The sequence below is a fragment of the Letharia lupina genome (genome assembly GCF_014066315.1).
Source record: "Letharia lupina isolate WasteWater1 chromosome Unknown contig_13, whole genome shotgun sequence".
Classification (NCBI taxonomy): domain Eukaryota; kingdom Fungi; phylum Ascomycota; class Lecanoromycetes; order Lecanorales; family Parmeliaceae; genus Letharia; species Letharia lupina.
Genome location: NW_023502982.1, coordinates 1,500,227 through 1,518,241, shown reverse-complemented (window position 1 = coordinate 1,518,241; position 18,015 = coordinate 1,500,227). Strand labels below are relative to the sequence as shown.

At 50.8% G+C, this 18,015-nt stretch overlaps 5 protein-coding genes across 5 annotated transcripts; 2 read left to right on the top strand and 3 right to left on the bottom strand.

The window, feature by feature from the left end:
* Positions 1-3,059: 3,059 nt before the first annotated feature.
* HO133_001872 (uncharacterized protein) lies at positions 3,060-4,316 on the top strand (the record flags this gene model as incomplete). The annotated part of the gene is made up of 1 exon (XM_037292800.1): positions 3,060-4,316. One exon carries the CDS (start codon positions 3,060-3,062, stop codon positions 4,314-4,316), a length of 1,257 nt encoding a protein of 418 aa, XP_037151339.1.
* A 1,899-nt stretch (positions 4,317-6,215) lies between these two features.
* On the bottom strand, positions 6,216-8,013 carry HO133_001871 (uncharacterized protein; the record flags this gene model as incomplete). The annotated part of the gene is made up of 3 exons (XM_037292799.1): positions 6,216-6,735; positions 6,789-7,747; positions 7,795-8,013. The coding sequence occupies 3 exons, from the start codon at positions 8,011-8,013 to the stop codon at positions 6,216-6,218; spliced, it is 1,698 nt and encodes a 565-aa protein (XP_037151338.1).
* A 484-nt stretch (positions 8,014-8,497) lies between these two features.
* On the bottom strand, positions 8,498-10,492 carry HO133_001870 (uncharacterized protein; the record flags this gene model as incomplete). Its single annotated transcript, XM_037292798.1, has 4 exons — positions 8,498-9,828; positions 9,879-10,027; positions 10,080-10,317; positions 10,372-10,492. 4 exons carry the CDS (start codon positions 10,490-10,492, stop codon positions 8,498-8,500), a joined length of 1,839 nt encoding a protein of 612 aa, XP_037151337.1.
* Positions 10,493-12,864: 2,372 nt separating this feature from the next.
* On the bottom strand, positions 12,865-13,701 carry HO133_001869 (uncharacterized protein; the record flags this gene model as incomplete). Its single annotated transcript, XM_037292797.1, has 1 exon — positions 12,865-13,701. The coding sequence occupies one exon, from the start codon at positions 13,699-13,701 to the stop codon at positions 12,865-12,867; it is 837 nt and encodes a 278-aa protein (XP_037151336.1).
* Positions 13,702-14,228: 527 nt separating this feature from the next.
* HO133_001868 (uncharacterized protein) lies at positions 14,229-17,621 on the top strand (the record flags this gene model as incomplete). The annotated part of the gene is made up of 3 exons (XM_037292796.1): positions 14,229-14,888; positions 14,947-15,814; positions 15,865-17,621. 3 exons carry the CDS (start codon positions 14,229-14,231, stop codon positions 17,619-17,621), a joined length of 3,285 nt encoding a protein of 1,094 aa, XP_037151335.1.
* Positions 17,622-18,015: the final 394 nt, after the last annotated feature.

Genomic DNA, 18,015 nt, shown 5'->3' with positions numbered 1-18,015 from the left:
AAGCAAATGCATGCTATAACATATGCCAACCACTTTCATCATGCGTTGTATTCCCTCCGATTTCCTTCGGAAAAAAAGGTCGATACTGGTCTCCTTTCATACCTTCCATCAGTTTAACACCCTCCACTTATAACTCAGTGCCTCTGCAGCCTTTACACTCGGTCTACCATACTCACCTACCTAATACAGGTCTTCGAGCCCCCACCTTGAACTAAGGTACCACCCACCTAAGAAAAACCTTACAAACGCAATTCCTCTCTTCCAACCAGCCAACCAACCAACCGACAAACAGACGACCCTTTCAGGACCACTAATAATGCATAAGTAAGGTAAGGTAATTCAAACAAGCCACCATTCAATCGCGGCTCCTCGCTCCCGCGTCCGAATCAATCCGCAACAGACCCCACCCCCCTGGCCTTAGCATATCTTCTCGGCACCAAGAACTCCGCGCGACGCAACCATCATCGTCACAATTTACCGAAAAAGCATCGCCGTAGCGGCCTGGAATCGAGTCGGGAAGAAAAGAAGGAAAGAAGGAAAGAAGGAAAGAAGGAAAGAAGGAAAGAAGGAAAGAAGGAAAGAAGGAAAGAAGGAAAGAAGGAAAGAAGGAAAGAAGGAAAGAAGGAAAGAAGGAAAGAAGGAAAGAAGGAAAGAAGGAAAGAAGGAAAGAAGGAAAGAAGGAAAGAAGGAAAGAAGGAAAGAAGGAAAGAAGGAAAGAAGGAAAGAAAAAGAAAGAAAGAAAGAGCTACAACGGATGGAGGTGCGTACGTATTTATGGAATTAAAGCGGTGAAGTGTAAACAGTCCTCCCGTTGTAGATCTTCGAACCTCTCTCTCTCTCTCTCCGCCCTCCCAACCCCCCCAACCCCGCAAAGTCAACCGGATTGCGTTGCTGTTTGTACCGTTTCTGCGCCTCATCGGACATGATCATCATCGCGTCTGAGATCAGAAGCCATTGCAAGTAAAGTATCGAGTTCGATACCTCTGATGTAATGACCCAGGCGAGGTTCATTCATTCAGTATGTCTTTGAACAAAGTAAGGACCGGTCCGACCGAAAACCCATCTCGCGTCACTTGTCCTGGCGATGTACGATTGCTGAATGTTGTGTCGAGTCTAATCAAGCGTCTGTGGTCCTCCAAAAATGGGGTTGATAGACGAAACACACGTTTAGACGCTTGGGCGAACGTCTCGAGACCATCTGGCAGCACGCTCTTCAACACCGCAAGCACAAGCTCAGTTGGGGGATCGTTAAAACCTGCCATGTTTGCCGTACTATCTGCAGATGCTAAAAGCCATAAATACCGGGGTTGTTGATGTGTAAATGTAGGAAGTAAATGGGTTGAAGTAAAGACGCAAAGGCAGTGTTCACTTCCCACGCTGATCACTAGTGTGTTTTCACTAAATCCCATGTAGCACCCTCCCACAAGAAAAGTCCCCAGGTAAAGAAAATATGTATGATGAGCGTAGTTATGTAGCTCTGTAAAGTAAGGTCTGTCCTTGCCAATTTGCTACCGAGATGCATATGTCACTTTACATATGAAGCATAAATTCCGTCTGCCTGAATTAGATTCTAAGGCTCGATACTGTGTTCTAGGGCCATGATTACCTTAGGTCACTGCAGGAGTTCAATCCCTTTACACGGGGAACTGTACAGTACACCCTGCTCTGTTCTCGTACCCTCCTTTTTCTCTAGCCGTATACCCCATCTTTTCTACACATACACCTCCCAAATCCAACTCACGGGCTCCAAATACAGCTGCAGCTCTACACGGTCGCACTTGAAAGTTCTCTCGTACCATCTTGCTACCTACAAAATGCGTCGCTCGTGGATACAATCCTGCCTCCCTTCGAGGGTCGCCCCTACACACACCCTCTCCTGCAAGCATCTGATGCGCTGCACCTGAAACAGACCAATCCTCCGAGAGTAAATCAACGTCTCATATGCGGGTGTTGTAGTGCGACCACCTTTCGGCTAACAGAAGAAAGTGTACAGCGATTACTCCCCTTTTCAACCCCTTCTGGCGTCTCTCAAATGACATAGCACACTGAGATGAATACCCAGGGCAGGATTTCTCCTTGTACGTCTGCGGCATTGTGATGGTCGTCCAGACATGAAGACTCAAAGCCCCAGAACAACAAGACTGTAGCACCTAGAAGCGGACCCTCCATGGAGTTCTTTGGGATCACCGCCCAAATAATGTGGCGCCTATCACTACGGCAAAAACCCTCGGCATTGACATGCCAGCTACAAGAACGATATAGGAGAAGGTTCAGTATACCCCATACCAGACGAGATGGCACCGTTCAAACTCACTGACCAGGCCCCCATTACCATTCCGAGGTCTCCAAAGCAAGGAACCCAGTCACAAAAGTATGACCGTTCAGGACGCATTGGAAACCCTCGTAAGTTTCAAACCTTGCCAACATCAGGACAAAGGTGCAATAAGCGCCCGGCTTCTACATCGTCTCGATGTTTGCTATTTCTTTGTTCCTGGATTGCTTCCACTAGGCAGCTGTTGTTCACCAATGATAAAACATCTAGAATCCCAGACCAGTCCAATGTCGCTTCAGTTTGGCTTTCTTGCACCCTCTGGGGTCGGTACATATCTCACAATGACAGATCCTCTCTTCTTTGATCATAGACACAACAGTGTCTGTGTTCATAACACTTACATATATACATATATATATAACACAGCTTCAAGCCATGGTGCTAGTCTTCTTTGTTCGGTGTTGGAAGGACTGCACCAGCTTGTATCCCAGCTCCTACTGAGGGTTTGACACTGAGACGTTGTCTGGCTCCAACACGATGGGGGTATTGATGGTGCTTGACACTCTGCTTCGACACTCTGGAAGGCATTTATCTTCAGGGCTTCTTCCTCCAGATTTCTTATCTCTTCTTCATCCTCTACTCTCGAAGACAGCCACAAGTCTAACTCGCACATCCAAGACACATTCAACCCCATTATTCAAGCATCCAAGACCGAATCCAAAATCCAAACCTCAAAGTCCAACACTCAAACCTTCTCGAACATTCCCAGCATCCGGAGCACAGAGTAATGGCTCCATCACGAAAGGCATCTGTTCAAAAAGAGGGTCGAGTGACACGCACTCCACCAGAGACTCCTCGCAACGCAATGCAACCGAGGAACAGGTCGGCAAGCCCACCAAATCAGCCTACGCCAATTCGGATTCGTGATGAGCCACCGGCGCGATCAACCCGATCCTGGGTATCGGCTCCTCCAGTCTCAAACATCACTCCAACCGCCAGCCAGAGGATTCCCATCGGCTGCCCCATCATTGGCTGCCGGGCGTCAACGGTGCATCAGCACCTTCCACAAATGCAGTACTATCATCCGCATCCGGGCAGGGCGGTTCACTATCATGGCTATGGGAACTCCAGCCGCGATGCGTCTTCTCGGCCAAGCCTGGTCGTCAGCCCTGGAATAGCGAGGCAGGCCCAAAGCACAACCCGGCCTGGACCCGAGGTTGCTAAGGATGAGGTGGTAGCAGAGCAAAACGGCGAGGAGCAGGGCGCTGGTATGTCTGATGTTGAGTTTGCCGAAGAGCAAGCGGCCTCGAGAGAGGTGGATGATCTCCAAGACGCAACAACATTGGACGGTCCTGCCGTTGAGCCTTCGCTCCAAGACCACCAAAGGGCGATGCAACAAGAAGAGAATACTTTTCTCGACGGAGACGAACGAGAGATCTCCCCCAGCGCTAATGCCTTGCCAATATCGCTTTCACCATCTGTAGGATTGGACCTGGACGTTGATCGAGAATCTGTCCGGGATGTCGATGGGGTGCAGCACTTGCTTCCAGAGCAAACCCGAGATCTGACCCACGATGAGAGCACGACGAGTCTTCTCCAAGCTCCGATGACTCCGCCGCCGAGCTCCCCAGTGGCGGCCGACGAAGCCCCTTTCACTCAGGATTCCAACGGATCACCAGAACAGCAGGAACAGCGACAATCAGCGGCGTCGTCAGCACCACGAATGGGATTCGGCAACTCCCTGCCTGGTCAAGAGCCCGAGGAAAGCGTCCCTGACCATCCTACCCCCCACATCCACACCTACGACGAGCTGGTCCGACCTTTCATCGACCCGACCCTCCCGCCAGCTCCAGGCATGGCCGAAATCACCCGCATACTCCAGGAATACCAAAGCCTAACGGACCCCTCCTACCGCCCGGGTGCAGACGAGGAAGACCCAGATCTACCATCCCGGATGATGCGCTCGCCGGTCACGGAGTACATACGGCAATTCGAAGACGGGGCTGAAGAGGAAATCGACTGGGAGACGCACATGTGGCAGTGACAACGGACCGTGCGTATGCGACAATGTCTGAGAATTGGCGTTTGGTCGTCTGAGGAGGTTGGGCAACGGAGGTAGAGACTCAAGGACGGATTCGAGGCGATTGTGGATAGACTGTCTTTGATCGTTCACGCAGTATGTATAGAGGGCGTATTGAAATTCGCGCCTCGTTTGCTTGCTCTTTCCTCTTTTCTCATTTGACGTCGACTCTGCGTTGATCGACATGAGGATAGCATTACTGTGGGAAGAGTGGGCCAAAAGGGGAGAAGGGACGAAGAGTCGAAAATATTAACCCTTTTCTCATAACGCATGCTCATATGATGAAACTTGTAGAATCTGGATCGAATCTTGTCTCCGTTCATTCCCTTTTGAGCCAACAACAAAATGTGATATTCCCAATGTCGACATACTGCCGTGCAGAGCCAGTCAGTCACTGTTTAATTTTCGCCACTCCTTTGTGTATAATTAGTTCTCTCCAGTACCCCGTCACCAAATGGATATACAGTGTCCAAAACCTCAACCACCCCAACGACTCTCAAAATTCTTTCTCGAGAATTTGCCAAACTCTGAATACATACCGCAAACGCCAGCCTCTCCCGTACATTTTGCATTGTCTTCGTTCATGGCACTTATACATACAAACAAACAAACAAACAAACATAACCCGTGGCCTTCCTTCTTTACACAACATCGGAACGACGAAAGGAAGAGCTTATTTCTTAATCAGGGCGGACGTAATTCGATGCCAGATATTGCTTATCTTATGAGGAGGATGGTACTTAACACTCAACTTCGACACTTTCGCAGAGTTCCCATCCTCAGAGCTTCCTCCTCCTCCTCCTCCATCCCCATCCCCATCCCCATCCCCATCCCATCCCCATCCCAACCCCCAAACCCCAAACCCCAACCCCCTCACCTTCACCCTCCCGCCAAAACCAAACCAAACAAACCCCACAAACCAATCTCCCCACGAAACCAAGCATCCGTTCAGAAAATATTCCCCACCTTTCACTCCACTCTCCTCACCGCACCCCACCCCACCGCAAAAACAAAACAAAACAAACAAGCAAGAAAGAAAGAAAGAAAGAACAGCGAGCCCCGGAACGCCTATCCGGGACCATCGACACGATCACATCGTGCCCCGATGCCCGCCGGCTTTAGGGGACCGGTGGAAGTTGATCAATCACGGGCGCTGATTCGACGCAGGCGGCCGATTGTTGGTTGGAGGGCTAGTGGGTGGGATGTCAAAAAGGGGAGGGGGGTTTGGAGGAAATGGAAGAGAGAAAATGAAAGAGAGAAAAAGAAAAAAAAAAAAAAAAAGTGGCAGTGGAAGCAGGTGCAGATCGTGGAAAGATCAACGAGATCAAACATCGAAGGGTGTTGAGTGCGCGGACTTGGAGTGGATTTTTGGGATTTCGAGTGTGAACGAGAACGCTTCTGTGTATGGTACTAGTACTCTGACTCGGCGCGAGGGGCGAAAACAAAAGAGTCACAGCGCCATCTGGCGGCTTGCCTGCTACAAGTAGCCATCTCACGTGCCAAGTCCTCTTTCGCAACAGTGTGCCCAGCGCTCAGCCGTGAGTTGGAACTCAGGCCTAATGCACATCATGAGTCGAGATAGGGATGCTGGCGGAAGCCCGCTACAAGAGAAAATTTATGTGAGATGTCTATCCACTATGTGCAGCTTGAATATGATACAAAAAGGGTATCCACCGATCCTACCCAGGGGGGAGAGAGCTCCCAAAAGATACGCCACTCGTTTCCACCCTTGCATCAGGGTATCATCATCTTCACATCTTGTACGTGACCTCGTGAATTGTGATGTCGCTAAAAGATATGATCAACGACATGATCCTAGCACGTTCGAACCCCCTTAGGAAATTGTGAAGTGAAAAAGCCATGTCACCGTGGACTCGAAGCCAGTGCACCAGCGAATGGAGTTGCTTCAATGGGAACGGGTGCTTCATTAGTTGCTGCTGCTTCAGATGCACGTGCCTCTGCAGTAGCGGGGGTTTCCGCAGTGGTTGGGGCCTCTGCGGACGCGGCAGCAGCAGGAACTTGGGATGTGGGTCGGGAACCGTGTATACCCGAAGCAGGTCTCGATCCAAAAGCTCTGCTCAATCTCGCCCTCGCTCTGTTCATCGTCCGCTCTCCAACGATCCAGCCGCCTTGATCGGCATTGTCGTTCGTTGCCTGGTTCTCTTCCCTTAATCTCCTCAATGCATCTATGCGTTCGTCCGCTGTAGCGTGGCGCATACGGCCTACATTGAGAGTGCTCAGGATTCGAGAACGGCGGTTGCGGCGTGCAGATTCGGTAGGGGGGATGGAGCGATCACCAGAATCAGCCGGGATCACGTCGGTATCGGCTCCATCCGCTTCCGGCTCTTCATTGTCGGGTGAGGTGGGATGGAGGTCGACACGGCTATAAAGGGAGATTAGGAAGTGGATAGAGCATTGGGCGAATGGATTGCTTACCAAAGAGGGCAGGTCCCGGACACGTTCAGTAACCAGGGATCTATGCACTCCGGATGAAACTTATGCTTGCACGGTAGCACCCTAATATTTTGCCCCTTGATGAAGTCATCCGTACACACTGAACATGCCAGACCGTTGTCCGCACTATCGGCTGCGTCTGCTGCTGCACCCTCTTTCGGCTGCGTTGAGCCAGCGGCCGCTTCGGTCGTCACAACATCTGGTCCGCCTTCTGCCGGTGCATCCGTGTTCGATTTGCTAGCTCCATCTCCATGGTGTTCCGTGCCTGCCGCAGCTTCCTGGGGTACACCAGCCAGTTCGACATCTCTACCTTGCTCTGCAGGTTTATCATCCTCTTCTTTATCGCCGAACTTGACAATAGGTAGAGTCTCCAACATAGCCCTTGCCAACCCTTTGGCCCTGCCTTGCCTGACTCTTCCAATCACACGTCTTGGCCCGTATCTTTCTGGGTGTCGATGCGCTCTGATAGCTCCAACAATGATGATGATTAGGAATAAAGCAGTGATTATGCCAGTGATGCTGTAGAGAATAATCATTGCCACCGCTGTGGTCGGTGATTTCCCCAAGCCGCCGCTACCACTATCACTACTGCTCGTCCCATTCGCTGATTTTTGATCCACCGATATGCTCGTGGCCGGGTATGGTGGGTTGTTTTTCTGCAATCCATCCACGACCGCGACCGAGGAGCTGGCATTCTGCATGGTATACACGGACACGTATTGAAAGTCTCCCGAAGGACTGAAACTGCATGTAGCTGCATACTCACTGTACAGGACGATAGCATAGGGTTTGTTGTTCACGGCCAAATTCATGGTCCTCGCAGCATCGATGTCGCCTGAGTAGTCGCTGGGTTCGCAGCTGATGTATGCGATGTCTCCGGGTTGAAGGGATTCGACGGTTTTGGTGGTAGTCAGGACTAACGGACCTTGGGGATTGATTTGCTGCAGAAAGATTAGAGAAGCCGCGATGAGTGAGCAGAGTGACGGACCTCAAGCTGAGAGAGACTGCCAGACAATCCGGCACCATTTGTGAGGGGCAGAATTCTGGATTGGATGCTCATTTGGTTCAAGAAGGTAGACAGGACGAATTCGACAGTATCGTTCGTTGTGGCATTGCTCGGCGCCACGGATTGTGCTGATATTCGAGACACGGTGAGCAGTGAGAGACATATTGCCAGCAAACGGCGGGGGAGGGTTGCGGACAACATGGCGACTTGAAAGGAAGGTATGGCCGATGAGGTTCAGGTTGAATGAAGAAGAGATACAAAGCGCATTGTTTGCAGAAGATGGAGGTGAAGGAACATTGAATTCAACGTTGAGAATAGAAAGATATGTATGGACTTGGCAGGTTTACGTTTGATGACGCTGACAGTGCTGATTCTAGGGCATCTTTGGCGCGTCTTCGGCCGTCTCGGCTGGGCATAGCGTCATCCTTCCGGGGGGCTTAGTCCGGAAATGTCGGCGATTTCTTCACACTTGACCTATTCCGGATCAATGATGACAATCTCTTTGCTATGCTGATTGGCTCGCTAAGATCCGCTATCCCGAATACGACATGTTGACTATCGTCCTGCTAAGCACCAATGTCTACCTATCTAAGATAGTGTCTACAGTCCTAAGTCTCAGAACATAATTCACAATGCTCCATGTCCCTCAAAGACACCGCTTTTGACCAACAATGAGAGTGTACTTTCAGAGCAATGCCGTAGACGAAGTCTGTGGTCCTAGAGGCGATGCCGACACTGAAAGCACTGTAGCCCTCGACGCCAATTGTAACGATACGACGTCCGCATCCTCGTCCTCTTTCACAGCTTCGGTCCCATTTTCCATAGCTCCAGCCGCGTTGTCTGCCACCGTCCTATCTTCCGCAAGCGTGGCCCCATTCTGCACAGGCGTCATGCTTCCCAAAGGAGTCGGACCCCCGCCGGGCTGACGATGCCGCAGGTTCGCAAGAGGTGCGAGCTCAAGTGCACTAACGTTTCTAGAAAATGTCACGACATGTTCTGCTGTCCGGAAGGTCGATATATCCTCCCCACTGTCCTGGCTACCGTTTGAAGTTGCTGCTTTCCGAGCAGTCATGCTCTTGTTCATAAAGACCCAGACCGTGGGATGCGCTTCGAACATTCCGTCGATATCTTCAAGAGAGCGTCCTGCGGTTTCGGGGTAGAACAGGTAGATAATTGGCACCATTAGGCCGTTGAGGACGGTCCAAATGACGTAGAATTGTGATCCAAGACTTGCGATGCCTAACGGGGTAACGAAAACCACACCGAAGTTGATGAGCCAATTGGTGGCAACTCCATACGACATGCCGGAGATACGGTTCTGGGTGCTGTTGATCTCCGTAGGGTAAAGCCATGACACGCCTTGCCAGCTAGCGCCGAAAAAGAAGTTGAAGAGAAAGAAAAACAGCACAGCAGCGCTGCCGAGCTGCTGCTGGCGGGTAGAGCGGAGGCCCGCCGTGGATGCAGAGCCCAGGAGGAGCGTTATGGCGAGCCAGCAGCAGCATTGACCAAGTGCACCATACATCATTAGTCTTCTCCTACCCCAGCGTTCAACGAAAGCGAGGCCAACGAATGTGGAGCCAAGATACGTCATAGCGTTGACTGCGGCGAGCAGGCGGGCCCTAGATCCATCCAGGCCGACGGATTCGGTAAGAACATAAGGTAGATAGTAGCAGATTATGTTGATGCCAGTCAATTGCTGCATGGCTTGAACGGCGACGCCGAGAATAAGTCTGAACCATGGTTTAGTCTCACGCTTAACTACTAGAGATTGTTCGAGCGCGATGGAGGTCTTGATCTCTTCGAAGTCTCGCCTGGCGGTTGAGCCTTCGCTTGTCACCCTGCTTCCCTCCAAGGCAACCATGACCGCAAGAGCCTTGTCGTCCTGATGCTTCATAGCGAGCCATCGAGGCGATTCTGGCAGCCAGAAGGCGGTGAGAAAGATGACGAGTACGAAGCAGAGCTGGAAGGCAAGAGGAAAACGCCACGCAAGCTCGGACTTGACGAAGCTGAAAAGATCTAGATGAGTCGTTATTTCCTGCTCGAGGTGTCATCGAGCAGATGCTCACAAGTCATCCAGCATGATACTGCCAGGCCACCAATGTTGATAACCATCAATGTCATACCCGTCTTACCACGGTTGGCTGTCTTGCTAGTCTCTGAAGCCCATACTGGAGCTGTAGCAGTATTCATGCCATTCCCAATACCCGCGATGACACTGACAATGCTCAGTCATGAAGTAAGTCGCGGGCAAGGTGGTATTTGCTCACCGTCCTGCCGTCATGATCCCAAAATTGGGAGCAAGGAACTGCATGAACGCGCCGATCATCATGACAGTTGTTCCCAGCAAAATAGATCGCTTTCGACCAATCCAATTTCCGATTGGGCCCGTTGCCAGTGCCCCAACCAAGCAGCCTAGATCGTAAGACCCGACGATGACACCCTTGAGGGTCTCATTGTCCTCTAGCTGGAAGCGTGCTTCAAAGTCTTCAAGGGTAAGGATGCCACCTGAATTCGATCAGCAGGCGTTCATCTTCGAGGAATGCAGGAATTAGAGTATACCGAATACACCTTGATCGTATCCGAATAGCAGCATAGCCGTAGAATTCGTTACCATGAGCCATACATAAAGCCATTTTCCACTCACACCGAAGTGGTTGCTGATGGTGCAACTATGCGTCATCTTGATGTTTTGAGCTATGACCTTTGTCTAGATCCTTGCTGTACTTGGGACTTTTTGAGTCCATATACGGACAGAAACCTGAAGGTTGCTGTGGACGAGATGTATTCGCTTCTCCGATGTATCACGAAGAAGGCAAAGATCCTGCCTTAGAAAAGATTGTGGATAGATGAACAGTGTATATAGAAATGCGTGCGTCATAAGAAGAAGGGTGACCAGGAAGGTTCAGCCTTCAGTCAAGCTCACTATCGTAGGCCCCAGATTCACGACGAGGCGCAACTACAGTCAGGAGCTCACATGACCATAACCCTTCCATCATCGATTATGCTGTAGACATCCATACGCTCCTCATGCTCTCACTTTGTATCATGGGAACAGCAGAAATCGGCAACAAACTTTGATTGCGCTCCTAGCACAACCACATCGGTAGATGCTGAGCACATTAGCTCGTTTTTTTGGGTCATACAGTGCCACGGCCTTCGCTGCGGATAGAGATGTGAAGTAGTCTATACTTGGTACACAACAAGCTAGATCACTTGAGATGACTCCACCTGATCAGTGCCCCTCCCTCAAGGAGAATGTGGAGGATGATGAGCAAAGTCAATGATGGCGGAGAGGTACCTGAGCAGCGCCTCGATTGCTACACCGCTGTCTTCCATCTTACTACTTGTCTAGTCCAGCGACAGCATCCCTGTCGTTCTGGCTGATGGCGTCAATGGCCTGGATATTGGGGGCTCAAGCGCTTTCCCACGGCTCAGTTTGAGTCAATTTGCCAGATTATTGTGGCGACGGCGCTAGCACTACCTGTATCCTCTAGCGGGTTTTGTTAGCCACCCCCGTACGAGTACGGGACGGAAGGGTAGCGCTCTTCTGGAGCTTCAGTTCTTAACTCAGCTCTCTCCACAGTATACTACTTCATGATGCGCCGATGAGGAATCGAAAGCGACATTGATGGCTTTGCTGTTAGCTTGTCACCGCAAGGCAAATAAAAAGCCGCAAAAATTTCTCTTAAGAGGTGCCGTCTCCTCAGAAGGCGAAAAGGGTGTTGCGACGCTCGACAACTTTGCTCCAAGCAAAGCGCGTCTGTTGCACGAGGCAATATGCGCATTCAATTTGTGGAAAACTGCGCCTGTAATGCAGTGTGCATACACGAGGTGCTTCGTTCTCCTATCGCATAACCCGTCACTCCTTATCCTTTGCCCTCTCAACCTGATCGTAGACATGGGTTTGAGCCGACCATCCCGCACAAACAATGCTATTACTGTTCAGTGACAGGCGCTGATCCTCAATCCCTTCGCTGCACTCATCTGCGTACCTCAAATGTTTCCTCTCAAAGTCCCCAGATATCTTGCTTTGCTCCCACTACTGCTTCCCTTATGCGTGACAGCCACCAATGGATCTTGCCAACATTTGAGCAGCATCACAAACACCAACACCATGTGAGTAGGTCCTTCACCCGGATCCCTCCTTTCATAACTGTGACAATCACGGGATCGAACCTGACGCCCGCGAAAAGCCGCTACAATATCCCTTACTCCAACCCTCCAGCAGTGCTATCCTTCAATGGCCTGTGGAAGCCCCAGATGAACCCATCACTAGTGCTACTAGCAATGATCGAGAACATGCAGCCCGTCTGCCGCCAATTCGCGGATGCATTCCCACCAAGTAGAATCTTCGACTATGGCTTTGTCAGGATCACTATTCAAAATCTATACCTTTCTTGCGGACCTCTTACGTTCAATGATGCATGCACGGCTTTGAGAGGCTTGGCCGAGTTCATGGTGCTTCACAGTCAATTCTACCAGTGGACATTTCAGATATGGGTGAATGGATACGCCGTGGGAAGCGGTCAAATTGAGAATATACATCAGGTGCTGGAAGCAGCATCAGTGTCAGGCGTGGCCACTTCTTAAGCACCCTTGTGAGGAAGTTGGCCTCAAGGAAAGCTCTGATACTGCTCTCCTTTAGCTTGGAATTTTCGCCAGTGCTGGTGGCTTGCCATATGGAAAGTGCGCTAAAGGAGAGACTCCCGCTCAATGAAGACTTCTAACAAGGAATGCCCCATCAGAAGAGCTCGGAAGTACCATACAGCAGGCAAATTGTCAGGAATAAAAAATGTTGCATTCTGGGACTCTGGCTTTTGTTGGTGTTAGGTCAAGTATTGGTAACACCCCAAGAAAAGCTACTGATCTTGTATGATCGAAATTGCTTCAGTTGAGCGTTCAACAGCAAGATAAATCCTCGTTGGTGCTCGTCATGTCGAAATTTTAGAGATTCGTAGCGCTTCGACTGCCTGTTTTGTATTGGAGGGGGGGAAAGCTCGCCTGACAAAGGCAGTCATGGGTCAATATCATGAACCTCATCGCGATTTATGTTCATCCCTTCCCCTCCTCAACCGTCTCCTTAATCTTCGCATCCCCTTTGGCCGGTCTCTCCCCGAAAATCGTGCTCCCGACCCTGACTTCATTACTTCCACACCGAATCGCACTCTCAAAGTCTTCGCTCATGCCCATACTGAGCTCCAGATCCCCCTCCTGTAACCCCAATTCCTTCACGACTTGATCCCTAACCTCCCTCAGTCTTGAAAAATCTTCATTTTCCACCCCCTCCTTCGCCTCCTTGCTCCTCGCTATAGCCCCAATGGTCATCAACCCCTGCAACTTCAAATGTGGACACTGCTCCCTGACATGCCTACACAACTCCGCCGCCCCTTCAGGTTCCACCCCACTCTTCTCCTCTTCCCCGGACGTATTGGCCTGCACGAACACCCTCAATGGCACCCCTCCGTAATCTTTCTCTTTCTCACAGAGCGCCGCCCTCCCTTTCTCTAGCTGATCAGCCTTCTTCCCCGTATCCACACTCTCCACGCACCACAGATTCGGTATCTGTTCCGCCAACGGCTTGCACTTATTCGTCTGCAACGCGCCGATGAAATGCCAGCGGATTTCTCGGGGCAGAAGGAGAGATTTTTGGAGGAGTTCTTGCTGGTAGTTTTCGCCAAAATGGAGGTGGTTGTGGGGTGCGGAATGCAGGGCTAGAACGTCATTGGCGGGTTTGAGCTTGGAGACGGCGACGAGGCGGACTGGTGGGCCTGAAGAAGGTTTGGCGGACTCGATGCGAGAGAGTATGGAGGAGATGTTTGAGGAGAGGTGTTTTGCTCGTGCTGGATCAACTCGCATTTCTGCGGGTTCCTGGTCTTTTGTGTCGGTCATGATATCATTGGGTCGTTATCTTCTTGAGACGATTCGTGTCTCTTCGAGTTTCAAGGGCACAGGGATTCGTTAGATGGATACTCCTTGAGGGTCAATCAAATTTGCGACAGAGATGATACTCATCCTTTGCATCTAGCTAAGGAGCTAAGCAAGGGTACTGTCGAGACCCGGGGCCCCGGTGAAACTTGGCGGGCAACTTCTCATTCCTCCTGCATGTATCGCCCCTGAAACGGGCGTCTTGCCTGTGCCTTTTCTCTTCTTGCCCCGACTCTTACTGTTTTCCATTTCTGAGCCTCCTCAGCCATTTCACCACGGTCCTCACTGACCAGCTATACATTCCTTCGCCCCAAACCACTGTCGTTACAGCCCTGGAGGCAGCTTCCTCCTCTGCATTTTCATCACGAAACCCAACGTCACTCTCTTCAGGGGGAAGGCTCGTTCGCAATATACTCTCTCTTTAGCCACACATGGTCATCAAAAGTCATCGAGCATCGATTGTATCCAAGTCTACTCTCCCTCAGGAACCAATGCCTGGGTCTAAGCGTTCTTCTACCAATCGCTCCTCCAAGGGTTTCCAACACATACCGAACCAGAGCGATTCGTCTACGATGAGCAATCCTAACGACGCTACGATCACCATGCCCATGAGCAGTGTCAGCAATAGTAAGACTGGAGCCCGCAAGACAGATTCCTACACCCCTACCACTACTGGTGCCCCTGAGCAGCAGCTCAATGAGAAAGCCGGCTTTTACCAGCGTCATGTCGCTGGCCGACGGAGAACTGAAAAGAAGACTGGGAAGAAGAGCAGTGATGGGGAGGAAGAGATTGTCACGCAGATGGGCATAATATACAACAAGATCTTGAACTTTTCGGTCGTCACCCAATACTTCCTATATGTTCTACCTTTGGCTACTATCATCGCCATACCTATCATCATTGGAGCTACTGCAGCACAAAATGCAACTCTAGGCGGTGTCCGTATTGTCTGGATCTTTTCGTGGTTGGAATGTATATGGCTCAGTTTATGGGTATCGAAGCTCGCTGCGAAAACCCTTCCGTGGATCTTTGAATTCTTGTGCGGGATCGTGAGCTCAGGAACCAGGAAATATTCTTTGGTCATACAATCTTTGGAAATATACTTGTCTCTATGCGGATGGGCGTTGGCATCGTTGGCTACATTTGCACCGGTAGGCCTTGCACATATTGCTGGAAGAAGTACGTGCGAGCTAAGGTCTCTTATCATAGGTTATGACCCGTAATCCAAACCAGCGAAGGCAACAAGCGGACTTCACTAAGGCGCAGAGTCCTACGAATACCACCCAGAAACATGATCCACTTTTATCTGGCAACGGTACCGTACTCAAACATTGGGAAGCCGTCGTCCAAGAGATCCTTGCGTCATTCTTGGTAGCATCTTGGATTCTTCTATTTGAGAAATTACTCATACAGCTCATCTCCATCAGCTATCACCATACGCAATTCCATGCGAAGATCAAAGACTCGAAGCACAGAATCTACCTCTTGAGTTTACTCTACGACGCTTCTCGCCATTTGTTCCCCGCTTACTGCAACGAATTCGCCGAAGAAGACTACATTATCCACGACTCTATCGATATCCCAGGAAGTAAACATGGTCAAAAGCACTCGGGCTCCGCCACGCCTATGAAGCTTCTGATGAATGTTGGCCGATTCGGCGACAAGCTTACGTCCGCTTTCGGCAACATAGCTTCTGAGGTCACTGGAAAGCAGGTCTTCAACCCCGACTCCGCTCACTCAATCGTAGTAGAAGCTCTCGAGAAGAACAAATCCTCAGAAGCATTGGCTAAACGGTTATGGATGAGCTTTGTGGTTGAGGGCAAGGAAGCTCTGTTCATGGACGATGTTGTTGAGGTCCTTGGTCCTGATCATTACGCCGAAGCCGAGGAGGCTTTTGCGATTTTGGATCGAGACAGCAATGGAGACATCAGTCTCGACGAAATGATTTTGACGATTTGCGAATTTGGCAAGGAACGGCATTCGATTGCTAGCAGCTTGCACGATGTTGATCAGGCTATCAACGTGTTGGACAATCTGCTGTGCATTGTTGTCTTTATCGTCGTTGTGTTTGTATTCGGCAAGTTATTCCAATACTATAATTGTGTGCACCTTCTAACATTGCTATAGTGGCTTTCTTGAACACCTCCTTGACGACTACCCTGGCAACGACTGGTACCGCTTTGCTATCACTATCTTTCGTCTTTGCCACAACAGCCCAGGAAGTCCTTGGCTCTTGCATCTTCCTGTTCGTCAAGCATCCTTTCGACGTACTTGACCGAGTCGACATTGGTGATGACCAGCTAGTCGTTAAACACATCTCGCTCCTTTTTACAGTATTTAAGCACATCAATACCCACAAATTGACACAAGTACCAAACATTGTGCTCAATAGTATGTGGATCCAAAACGTCTCGAGGTCTGATGCTATGCGGGAACAGCTCTCTATTTATATCGATTTTGGTACCACCATCGAGGATGTCCAGCTTCTCAGGAATGAAATGCAGGCGTTCGTCACCGACAAGGAGAACTCGAGAGACTTCCAGCCGGACATCGATGTCGAGATCACCGGTATTGCAGCGATGGACAAGATGGAGCTGAAGGTTGAGATCAGACACAAGTCCAATTGGTCTAACGAAACTATCAGAGCTGCTCGTCGATCGAAGTTCATGTGTGCTTTAGTCCTAGCCCTGCGAAAAATTCCTATCAACGGTCCAGGTGGAGCAGGATCAGCTCTAGGCAGCGCCGACCAGCCCACCTACTCTGTCACTGTCTCCGACGCGCAAGCAGCCGCCAATCGTGAAGCGGCTGCCAAAGCTAAAGACGCAAAGAGACTCTTTCCAGCGGAGATACCAGACCTCCCTGCTAAGAGCGGACCTTCAGGCGTAACCTCCAGTGCTGAACCTAACATGCGTGACTCGGTCACACCTCCTCCACTTCGCTTACGCCATCCCGCTGCCTCTGAGAGTAATGCCCTCACCACTTTGAACTCTCGTCGCCCGGCTGCCGATACAGCTCATACTCCTGGCGATCTTATCGAGCCCACAACTCCCAAGTCAGTCGCCCATTCCGTCTCAACGATGGACATTCCCGAATTTGATCGCACCGTCTCTATCGAAGAGGTGCGAGGCCTACTACGGCGTCAATCCACACGAGGGAAGCGGAGAGCATCAAGCGGAGCGGCAAAGTTTCCTCGGCCTCCTGGATCTACGAGCAACTTTCCACAACCACCACCGTCTGTGGGCCTTGAGTACGACCCATACGCCTATATCTCACAGCAGGCATCAAGACTGGCACAACCATCAAAAACGCAGACGCCGCCGCAATCTCGCAATGGACCACCTCCATCGGCCCCGCCTAAGGATTCTCCAACTCAATGGCCACAACCACCCCAGTCCGCTTTGTCCCAGGTCCAAACCCAGACTCAACCCCAACCTGGCCAACTTCACAACCAACAACGACCCCCACCACCCGCACAATCTCAACCGCGTCAAGCACCACCAATAGCCCCGCCAGCCGTCTCTGTTCAATCATCCTCCCCTCAATCCCGCTCTCGCTCTGCATCTCAATCCCAACCACGTCCGCCCGCCAAACCCACGCCCATCAACACTAACAACCTCGTTCCTTCGCCAACAGATGAGCCCTCACGCACACGAACCACCTCTCCCGTCAGAAACCCTTTCCAGATCAATGCATTGAGGAGCCAAGCGCAAGGTGCGGCGCCACAACTTAGGAGACCAGTGCCCGGGAGTGGGACTGCGTCTCCGAGAGAAATGGCGCAGAGTCCTGGGACTGAGAATGGAGGTGGAGTAGTGAGGCCGCCCAGAGGCGACAGTTTGGCTGGGGGAACCGCAGGCGTGAGCGGTAGTAGTGGGCATGAGGAGTGATGCAAAGGTTCACAAGGAAACGATGTGTGCGATTTTTCATACTATCTATCATAACTTTCAGGTGCAGGCACTTGATCCTTTGGCCCTCCCTCATGGCTAATGTAGCTGTGTATCATTCCAGTATCCCGTGAAAGCTCTAGCGAATAATCCACATAGAAAACTAGACTTCCAGCATCTTTCAATATTAGAGCAATAGAAGAGGCTTATGAAAATGACCGCTATGCAACACTGTCGCGTTTCGCCGAGAAATCTTTCCCTTCTCAACGTACGTCCTTGTTTCCAAACCACCACATAACAAGAAGCCGCGCCGTCCCCTATGGATTCAAGATGAAAGAAGAAGAGACCATGATCAACCGCGAATCCAGCCGCAGTCACAAACATCCACCACACAACC